General features: G+C 37.9%; 1 protein-coding gene across 1 annotated transcript in view; it reads right to left on the minus strand.

Annotated features, from left to right (window-relative positions):
• Positions 1 to 10,210: 10,210 nt before the first annotated feature.
• LOC122808666 (CD209 antigen-like protein C) overlaps positions 10,211 to 12,048 on the minus strand; it is a 739,543-nt gene continuing 737,705 nt past the window's right edge. The window contains exon 6 of the mRNA XM_044079642.1: positions 10,211 to 11,028. Coding sequence (XP_043935577.1) covers positions 10,884 to 11,028 — 145 coding nt within the window. The 3' untranslated portion in view covers positions 10,211 to 10,883. The remainder of the gene's footprint in view (positions 11,029 to 12,048) is intronic.

The following is a 12,048-nucleotide window of genomic DNA, read 5'->3' on the forward strand; positions in this document are numbered from 1 at the left end:
TATTATGCATTGTATACTCTTAATTCTACCCCTTTTTAAACGTTCCTGTAAAAGTATATATGTTTTTACATCTGTGTTATGTTACATCATTATACTGTATAATACAGTTATACCTTTACTCATACTTTACTGTTGTTACTATATATGTAATCCAGGGGGAAGCCACAATGGTGCAACGGTTAGCATTGCCACCTCACAGCAAGAGGTTCTCCGGTTCGATCCTCGGCTGGGGTGCCTTCTGTGTAGAGTCTGCATGTCCTCCCTGTGGTCGCATGGGTTTCCTCTGGGTGCTCCGGTTTCCTCCCACATCCCAAAGACATGCTGTAGGTGGACTGGACACTCTAAATTGGCCCTAGGTGTGTGCATGTGTGTGCCTTCTTTGGAAGGTTGGGCACCAGGCTGGCAACTCGACACTGTAAAACTCCACTGTCAATCATGAGCAGACAGGTGATCTGCTGTGGCAACCCCTAACTGGGAAAAGCCAAAAGAAGAAGACTATGTATGTAATCCAGGCTAAATAGTCAGCTTTGGTCAGTGTTTTACCCAGGTAGACAAAATTACATAAAAATAAATTAAAAAAAAGTAAAATGTTAGGGTGTTAAATGTTGTGCTAGTGAATTTTTTACAGCCTCAGCATATGTTAGTTTGGTTTATTTGAGTAGAATGGTATTATGCGATACTCACAGACCATCTTTTTATGTGAGGAGTTTGATACTTTCACCTCTCCATACTGTATCACATAAGTCAAACATTAGTTTGCTATCCATGAGCAATTGGTCTTCACTGTCTGCCAGATGAGTCTGTGTTTGTCAAGGGTCAAAGGTCACTATATATATATATATATATATATATATATATATATTTATATAAGCTTGCATTGTCTTCCCATTTCATCCTCAATGCTCTACATCACTTTGTCTGCCTACCTGACTCAATAAGTGATCATCTTCCAGCCTTTATTCACCGAGCTGCCCAACACCTCCCTCACCAACACCAATATGCCCACACTTGTAACCTCACTAATTTCAATCCTTCTATATTCTGTGAACCCCTTAAACTAACAAATTGGGATACCCTAAAAACTCTTCCTCTAGATGAAGCCTTAGAAGTCTTCAATACTACCTTCCTTAAAATCCTAAACTCCCAATCCCCACCTCGAACAAAATTAATAAAATACAACTCTGCCCCTTGGCTAACTAAGGTCACTAAAACTCTCATGCTACAAAGGGACAAAACATGGAAACTCTACAAAAAAAATAAACACCCAGCTACATTTCTTCAATTTAAGCAACTCCGCAATCTCACCAAAAAACTTATCACAAAAGATAAAATATCGTACTACACCAAACTACAGTCTACCCTCTCAAAAAATCCCCAAAAATTCTGGAATTCCATCAACTCCCTCTTGCACCCTGGTACTAAATCCAATCCCTGTCCCGACAACAATAAGACCGACACAGAAATAGCAATCCTTTTTAACTCCTTCTTTACCAGCTCCATAGCTGAGCTTACCAAAACCTTCTCCAAATCCAACCCTGCCCTACCCCTAAACCTTCTTCCCCTTCCTCTCTCCACTCCTGCTCCCCTAAACCCCCTCCCACTTTTAATCTAAAACCTGAGTCAACCACCTGTATCAAAAACTTCTTTCCAAACTCAAGCCATGTTCCAATGCCCCCGACAATATCCCATCACTCTCTCTCAAGCTCGCAGCAGATGGCATCGCCATACCCATCAGCATTCTCATCAATAGATCCATCCAGGAATCTTATGTTCCTAAACTATGGTGAGTTGCCTACATTCTGCCCCTTCATAAAGGAGGCAAAAATAATAGCATTTCTAATTTCCACCCAATAGCCATTCTTTCTCCAATTTCAAAAGTCCTTGAAAAATGTATCCACCTGCAACTCATGCCCCACCTCCTAAATAACTATCTCCTCAACCCTACTCAACACGGTTTCCGTCCTGGCCACAGTACCATTACTGCTCTCCTCTCTTTCTTAGACATTGTCAACCTTGCCTGTGATTCTGGAGATATTGTCTCCACTGTCCTTCTTGACCTTTCCAAGGCATTCAACACTGTATCCCACACACTCCTTCTTAACCACCTTTCTAACCTCAATCTCTCCCTCGATTCCCTTTCTTGGTTCAAAAGTTATCTCTCAGATAGATCCCAAGTTGTCAAATGGCAAATGGGTACCTCTACCTTCCTACCTACCCCTACCGGAGTTCCACAGGGTTCTATTCTTGGACCTACGCTCTTTAATGTCTTCATCAATGATTTTCAATCTGCAATTCCTCACTCTCAAATAGTGCAATATGCAGATAACTCCACTTTAGTCTGCTCAGCCTCTAGTCTTGCTAAGCTCCAGGCCAAGACCCAACTGGCCTTCACAACTACAGAGAACTGGAGGCTTCAAAACCATCTCTCCCTTAATGCCAATAAATCCCATATCATTCTCTTTTCCCCCTCAAAAGCGCTCCCACTTGATAAACCCTCTTTCAAGATCACCAGCCTCTCCCACTCCTCAATAGAAGGTGTCAGTTGTGCCAAATTACTTGGTGTTACCATTGATGAACACCTGAAATTGAATACTCATATTCAACTAAACATAAAAAAAAACCCATCAGAAGCTCGGTATGCTTTATAGAAACGCTAACTTTCTGTCATTAGCTACAAGACAAACACTCGCCTCTACCTTCCTTCTGCCTTCTCTATTGTATGGTGCTCCTCTTCTAACCAACCTCACAGCTTCAATCTCCTCAAAACTTGAAAGTTGCTACAACAAAATCGCCAGATTCACTACTAACTCTACTCATTCTACACACCATTGCATCTCCCTCCATAGTCTTCAATGGCTAGAACTCCCTAATCATCTTGACTACCTCCAACTTACTACTGCCCACAAACTAATTTTTAAGCCCACTGCTTGCCCTGCACTATCTAATATCTTGCCTTTCTACACTCCTCTCAGGCCCCTAAGATCAGGCCACCAAAAATCTTCTTTCGGTACATAAACCTAAACGACCCCCTGGCCACCTTCTACTTTCTTATACTATAGCAAAAAAATGGAACTTGCTTCCTCCCCTGCTAGGAGTCACTACAAACCATGAACAATTCAAATCTCTACTCCATGCTCACCTCTCCCAAAACTGGAAATGTAATTGTATACTTCCTACCTAGATCCTATTACATCCTGGTTTCAATATTCTCCCTCCTGCCCCTCTTCTTCCAGCTCTTTCTTCAGCTCCCCACCCTCTACTTCTTTATCTTTTTTGCCCCTGTATAAACTCTATGTAAATTCTTTGTATATCTTCACCTCCCCACTACCTATATGCCTATTCTTGCAACTGTATCTTTTACCATTTCCATAAGATGTATCTTTCACCACAAACAGAAATGAATCTTGGTCTAACTGTTCTTTTTTATCCTCCTCCTGGCATCTCTTCTCCTTTAATTCTTTGCACCTCCTTTTACCTACTCTTCTCCTCTGATTTACATCATTTGCATTTCATATCTATGTATTTTTTTCTTCTATGCTAACAATACAAGTGTATAAAAAATGTTATTTTACTTGTTTGCAAATTGTTTAAGTGTGCAATGTGTTTAATAATATGAAGCTTTAAGTGTGCAATGTGTTTGTAATATGGAGCTTTTCTCCCCGGGCCTCCACTGAAAATGGGCTTTCAGGCTCAGTGGACTTCCCCAGTTATCAAACTGGAAATAAATAAAATAAATAAATAAATTCTACCTCTGGTCTATGAAGAATGTCTTGATTGGTGCAATGAGAAACCTAGGAGTGTCCTGTGGAGAGGTTGGTGATATCCACCTTCAATCAGGGTTTTTCTCTTCTAATGGAGTACCAGAGTAACCCCTTCCATCCCTGCAGTTGTGTGATAATGTTCTGAAGGGTGCGTATGTAATGGGAATGAGTGACATTTCACCCTGCCTCTACAGTAGCTCAGACATGACCGCACCCTAATCCACCTTTGCACTATGACCTCCATGCTTCATCTCCACCCTCTTTCCAGAAAAAGTAATGGGTAATGCCCACATGACTGACCATCCTCCTCCCTCCCATAGAATGGCCAGGCCTCCCATCCCCTTCCCTGCCAGTGACTCAAGTGCCTGAGCTGTTAATTAAACTTGAGATTCCTGGATCATAGTCAGAGTTTTATCTCTATGCCATGACACTGTCACCATTTATATGACAAGTAATTTAACTGAGGGGGGACAAGGGATCTTAAGTATAATAGCTTATAACATTGTAAGTGAAAGAGAAGTTACAGTGACAAAACATACAACAGGTTTGAAGTCACAAGAAGGACAAAAATAACAGTATGTGTCTGAACCAGTAACAGAAGTAGCTACAAGAAGAAGCTATGGGAAATCAAGTTTAGTGATAGTCATACAGTAGCATTACTTATAAACACAATGGCAGATGCAACACCCACAATTACATCAATAAAACAGAAATAAAACAGTGCTGCACACTCTATAGCACAGTTAAGCGATATAAACACAGGTAAAATCATCTAAAAGTACCTTGCAGCTCCCTGAGCAGCTGACAGCTGTTATTAATTAATGGGGGAACAGACTGCCAATGAAAGTTAATGTACACAAGTAACACACAACTACAAACAATTCAGCTGTCTGTGAGATGCATGTTGCAGCATTACTGTATATAGTGTAACACTGCTCAGACATGCTCACCATTTACCAAGCTACTAAACCCTGAAAATCTCAAAAGGGAACACATTGGCTAATAGCAGCAACACTTGTTTAATCTATTTTAGATATTCTCAACTCCTCAGTGTATTTTCTAAATCTCTTTTTAACTATTTCTTCAGACAGACAGTTTCTGAGTCCTTTTTTATTTTGAACTGGAACAATATTAATTACAGAGAGGCAAGTCTTGGCATTTTAGATAATGCAGAGCTGAGTTGTTTCTTCTGATAGATCAATCTTCTCTAGTTTGGAGCAAAATATAGTTTTCAGAACCACTTAATAAATATTTTCAGTTGGATGCCGAGTTCCCTCTTTCCCATAAGTCCTTCAAAACAGACTTTGACTCTCCTTTGGAGTAAAGATCTACAGAACAACTGCCAAGCATAATATTTTGCAATATTTTTGCAGACTTTCTAAGCCAATATATAAATTAAAAGACATGGGAAAGATAGTAATTGCTATGATGCTCTACTGTACCTAAGATGTTGCTACAGCTATGGGACTAACCTTGCCTTCACGATGAACTCTTTTTAGTATTCATACTTTCTTACAAGGCATTGAGCAAAATATGCTAGGAGAATTAATTCTTAAGTGTTATAATTTGAAATTAGAGACTGTACTTCTTAATTATTTTATGTGCATGCCGATAGCTTTACTTGGCGTTCTTCAGTAGGAACAATATGCAAATCACTCTCTTACATGTGCCTAGTAGCCCAAATATTTCAAAAGTAATTTCAGATAAAGTACAATTCTCCACACCTATGTTTACTTTAAATTTATCATTTCACTTGCTAATTCTTAGAATTTATGTGCTTCTGATCCATTTTCTGGTTTCATTGTATCAAGTAGTTATTCCTGAAATGGTACTAGAAAACAGCACCTTTTCATGTTTCCTGTCAACAGCATATATATTACTTTCAGCATGTTTTCCTTTTTCAAATCTTTGATATATTTTCCTATCACAGCATCTACAAAACTAATTTAAGACAGCAAAATGCATAAGAATCAATATATGTCCTGTACCCTTTGCATCCCTTAATTCCATCTCAATTGCTGTTAAGCATATTCACTCTATATTATTTCTCTATTGCCTTTTTAATTGAATTTTATCTTATGTACTTCTGCTCCTTTAATTGGTTATGAGTAATTTCACCCATTTTGCACATATCCACAAATTATGACAAGATCACATTTCTTGCCTGATCATTTCTTACATCACAATGTGTATGTAGGTGTATGTATTTTAGTGTGTATTTGATAAAGCTGTTGAAACCAGGGGGTACTAGGCACAACAGACAGCCTAGAACTCTACATGAAAATTAGATGAGTTTTTACACAAACACACACACATACACACACACACACACACACACACACACACACACACACACACACACACACACACACACACACTTCTACATGCAAATTAGGTAGATTTTTTCCACCAACCACACACTTACACACAAACACACAAACCCTGTTCTGAGTCCAATCAAGTTGCCATCTAGCCCATGCCCCACTGCTATAGCATTTAAAAACCCCAGTACTACTGCCTGATCTGAAGAAGACTTTCATTTGAACTGCTACCATCTGGCATATCCCACCTAAGAAGTAACTCATGTGTGGGCGTGGGTGTATCAGCATTTATCCATAGCTGGCATGGTTTGATCTCGAGGTAAAGCTCAAGTGATTAAACAAAGCCATCTGTGGGTAAATTGCTATTATACAATGACTCCCTATTACTATTCAAAAACGTGCATGCTGATTGGTCCAGCCACACCAGCGTGCCCATTATAAATCCCACAAAACATACCAATGGAAAAAGGTCCAGTTGCTGCGGCTTTTTTCCGTTGGTATAAAGTGCCCCAAAACCTTTTTTTTTTACAATTAAAAAAAAAAAAAAGAGAGAGAAAATGGAGTGACAGAGACTTTCTTTTCTCCGTTGCTTCCGTTTGAAAGCTTTGATGTTCTGGGTATGCGTGGGAATACAAGTCCTATACACATGCGCAGTACATCAAAAGGAAGAAGCAGTATACCACAACTGGTGGAAGAACAGTAATTCACTGTTATACAAAGACATTATTTAAGAAAAGTAAGTATTTTTTTTCTTAAATAATGTCATTGTATAATAGCAATAACCAACTCCGTGGTTGTGGTATACTGAAGATTTACCCATGGTTGCCTTTGTTTAATCACTTGGGCTTCGCACTTGTGATTAAACCACACCAAGCGTGGGTACATCTTCAATATACCACACCGCATCATCAGTTATTGCTTTATTATACAATGACATAATTTAAGAAAAAAATTGCTTATCCTTCTTAAATAATATCTTTGGATAATGGTGCTGTAGTGGTCCTGTATCTTCTCCTTGTTTTCTGATGTACTGCGCATGTGGATGGGACTTACATCCCCATGCTTGCAAGTACATCAATACAGTGTAGGAGAAACAATGGAGAAAAGTGAATATCTTTTGCTGTTTTTTTTTTTTTTTTTTCTTTTGAGATTTTATGAGGGGCAGTGCAGAAATAGAAGGAAAATCAGATATTTTTCTGTTTCTTCATTTCTGAAAATGTCCTTGATTTTGTCTTTTATTGTGTCCTGCCCCTCAGCATATTCCAATAAAAAGTCCAGGGTCTACATTAGATCGATGGAAAATCAAAATCTCAAATGCTCACATGAGGAAATTGAAATCGCTGTTGTGAGGAACTGTGCCCCCACACCCCCCACTAAATATATATTCCAACTCTGAGATCGCACTACAGCGAGGAAAGGGCAAATGTTCCAATCTTCACTGTACCATGATCTCACAAAAGCGATTATAAAGAACAGCATTTTCAACTTCTAAGCCATTTGAGATTTTGACTTTTCATCGATCTAATAGGGACGCGGAAGTGGCTCTACCTAAATATACCGACTCCGAGATCTCTCCAAATTGGAGAAATGGGCATACTCTACAGTACAGCCAAGGGAAGTGTTTCCCTGGGTTAAATTGGCCATTCGACAATTAACGGTTTCGATATTACAAGTTCGAGCTTCAATCTTGTAATACAGAACCTATATATATATATATATATATATATATATATATATATATATATATATATATATATACACATATATATATATATATATATATATATATATATATATATATGTATACTATATATATATATATATATATATATATATGCAGAGAGAGAGTGAGATAGAGAGCGATCCATATATCTATTGATCTTGCTCTGTGTGTGTGTGTGTGTGTGTGTGTGTGTGTGTGTGTGTGTGTGTGTGTGTGTGTATATATATATATATATATATATATATATATATATATATATATATATATATATATATATATATATATATATATATATATATATATATATATATATATACGGATTCACTTCAGAAGCTCGAATCCCCAAAATCTCGAATTTCATATAACCGAGACCAAAAGATCGAGTTCTGGAAACTCGAACTTCTGAAATGAAACAGTAAAAAAAACTCAAACGCCGCTTTGCCCCCCACACCCCCCCTACTTAAATATGCCAACTCCAAGATCACGCTACAGTGGGGAAAAAGGAAATCTCCCATTTTGCGCTCTATGCGGAAGCGCAAAAAGGGAGATTTCCCACTTCCTGTCAAATCCGCAGAAAAGATAAAAACATTATGTGCACACAGACCGTACAGGAATCCTTGCCTCTGTGTGCACATAATGTTTTAATATAGAGCCACACGCTCGAGGGACTTGAACCTCAGCACAGAAATAAATAGAACTTGCTGGAGGGACAGGTTGATAACCCAGAGGCTCCCTTCCCTCTGGAATAGAATTCCAGTTCATGCGAGGCAGAGCACCTCACTGAATCTCTTCAAGAAGAATCTCGATAGGTGGATGGGGGATCGTAGGTTTGTCCCAGGGATTACTCCCGTGTCACTATTAGACAGAGGCACAGTAAACTAAACCTTAAAAAGGGCACAGTATACTTAAATCAAGGGGTAGTGTAAGCCATACAGAATCGGGCTAGGCTTATAATTGCCTCAGGGCAGATAGCCTAGTATGAACCTATGAACCTATGAACCTATAAGTAAGGTCTTATTTTTTAACACTTTACATATTCAATTTACTGAAATCTCGATCATATGGTTTCGACCATATGAAATTCGAGATTTCATAATTCGATTATGTGAAGTGTTCCCAGATATACACACATATATAAAGTAAGAGAGGGTTTATGTGTGGGGGTGGAGGCAGATCCCTCCACATGGGGCCACAATTGCAGAGGGCTTGTTCTCTTACAAAAGCTTTGTTGATTACTTCTTCTGTCTGATGCTTTGCTGGCTCAATTTATTCAGCTTTAATCAGATTACTGTCTATAAGACACAGTCCATTCTTGCGACCTTGTAAAGAACCGATGATAAAGGAATTGCCAGTTCTGTGCTGCTTCTGTTCTTTGTGGGTGAGAGTGAGATAATCCTTGATAGCTACAGATAGAGTATTTTTCTATTTACAAATTAACACCAGAAAAAACAATATATGGAGCTGGGGGTTGTCATAGTAATTAATGTGCTTACCTCACAAATAAAAATGCAAGGTTTCAGACTTACTAAGGGGACATTAGCTAGAATTAAAATGGTCCACAAGGGCAGCTAGCCTAGTACTTACTTATGAATCTGTATGAGGATTTTTTTTCTGTTTGCAAATTATCACCAGAAAACAAATATACTTAATTAAATTTTAAATATATGTTGACATATTCCATAAACAACAAAGACTATCTAGATGTGTGGTTAATCTTCATAAGGTGTTTATTCAGACTGCTTTCCAGATATGTTTATGGCATGCTATGTAACTCCTTGTAACTTTGCATTACCATATTTAAAGCTAAATACTTTCTCACATAAAAACAGGTTATGCTAATGGATACTCCAGAAAGATGATTCACTTCAAAGTTTGAAGGTACCTTACCTAACCTTTCTTATATGACCAGTCTGTCAGTTATCATAGAGGTTTAGTCTATTCATTAGTACAGAGGATAAAGGCTATGAACTGTTAACAAGCAGCTTCCTGTGGCACAGGGTTTGAATCCCCTGAGTCTTTGCTTGTCTACTGGTGTGACTTTGAGCACGTCATTTAATCAGACAGGATCTGGGGCAATTAGGAAATTGGACTAGGGGCCTCAGTGGTCTCCTGGACTGAACGTCTATTAACTGCTTATGAAACCATGAACCACTCTGACATGATGCAATATTCTAACCTCTTTCTGCTGTTTATGAACACTTGGATCCATAACTCAGTTATTGTCATCTTGAATTAAGATATGAAGTGCTTTTTCCTATCAGCTATAAATTTCATTGCTACCTGGTTTTCATAAACAGAAATGTTAAAGGAAAGAGACCATGTTCTACACATGCATAGAAATAATGAATTTAGATATTTCCAAGTATTGGCAATATGGCAAATCTTTTGTGATAAAAGAAAATACATACGTGTGCTAAAATGTATTTAATGGCACAAATGTAATAAAGTACAGTTTCAAACTATAGTTTTATTTCAGTGCATATAGCTGCATCAAGTTAAATGAGAACTTTCTAAAATAGTTTGCCTAACCTGTATTTTCCCTTAAATGTAAGGGCAAATTGTTAGGCTTCAATAAAAACTAATTTTGTAGTCTTATTTTCAGCAACTATTTGTTGTAGTTATTCTTAAAATACATAGTTTCTTCATTATTTTATAATATTCTGTTTTATCTGCACATCTGTTTACATTCAGCTTAAGGAAGTTGATTAATACACATGGGATTTGGAGCTGTACCAGCAAAGACTGTCTAAAAGGAGAGACAGACATAATGTGTAACAGTCTTATGAATTACAATTAAACATGCATTTCATGCTTAAAATATTATGTGGTACTAATAGTTTTAATTTGAAGAAATCAAGGTCCATGTAAATATTGTCTGATTACTTTAAGATGACTGAAAAAAGTGGACTAAAGGACAATGATAATAATAAGAAGAAAAGTTTTACGACATCTTTGACGTGTAATTTTGACTTATAATTGTCAAAAACACATTAAATCATACAGGTCTGCTGACATTTTGAAAGCTATGCATAGCTTTCTCTATTAGACTCTGAAGGTCTTGCAGATGAATCTTGTTACCTATCCCTTTATAGAACAAAGGCTGGCCTTTTTCTCACAGATCCTGTAATTCATCTGAGTACAATGGCGATCATACCAAGAAGCGTATTTCATAGCCGCACAGTTTTCACCTCCTGCTTTGCTTGGTTCACCTTTTGCCCAGTGGCTATGAAAAACAGAAAGGAACATACATTAAAGTTCATAGAATATACCAGTCACTGTACAGCTGAGTTGGTCATCTTCCTTTTGTAAGCAATACCTATTATGCAACTTGTATTTGGGCCTGTTAGTTCAGTATCAGGAATCCTGTAACAGATCAGCATTTTAGATTTCATATAAATGTAATATATCAGTACTGATGTTAAGTAAGCAGTGTAAAACAATTGGTGGTTAACTGCAGGTGAATTACAATAGCTGGAGTAACTCAAAAAGTTCAAGTCAGAATGTATAATTCAGATAATCTCAGAAACATCAGCTGTGTGTTATCAAATAAGTCAATATGATTTAAACCACAACTGACTGCATTACTGTTATCAAAGCTGATTACCTAAAATGACTTGCTTTCATTAATCAGAGTGCACAAGAAAGACAAGGATTCACGAAGCCTCCGTGTAAGAGTTATAACTCTTACACGGAGGCTGCAGTTAAACGGAGTGATGTCAGCATGCTTTGCATATTCATGAGAGCATGCTGAATCACACCTAAGTCTAACACAGTCCATGTAAGACAGTAGGGGGCGTGTCCGTAGGCTGAGCCCTGCAAGCAGACACGCCCCCAGAAGTGTAAAAGTGCCCAAAGTAAACACCCACAACAGAGTCCACGGAAATGTGAATAAACACAACACAACACATGCCCCCACAGACTATGAACATAAAATATATATAAATGAACATGTTATATATTTTTTTAAAATTGTAAAGATGTTAAACCGTGAGTGCGCTCGTTTGCGCGGGCGTGCCTGTAGCGCAGCTACAGTTAGCAGTCAGTGGGAAAGCATATAACAACTAAATATGCAAAATAAGCCAGGAAGCAATAGCGCAGTGGTAGAGATGTTGGCTGAAGAGCAGGCATACATGGTTCGAGCCCCCACAACACTAATTTTTTTTTTTTGCAAAATAAGCAGGAAACAAGTCCCTGACAAATATGTACACATAAAACCACAATTTATGTAAAATGTAATGAAATA

The sequence above is a fragment of the Protopterus annectens genome, chromosome 8.part0 (assembly GCF_019279795.1).
Source record: "Protopterus annectens isolate FY-2018-M chromosome 8.part0, PAN1.0, whole genome shotgun sequence".
NCBI classification, from domain to species: Eukaryota; Metazoa; Chordata; order Ceratodontiformes; family Protopteridae; genus Protopterus; species Protopterus annectens.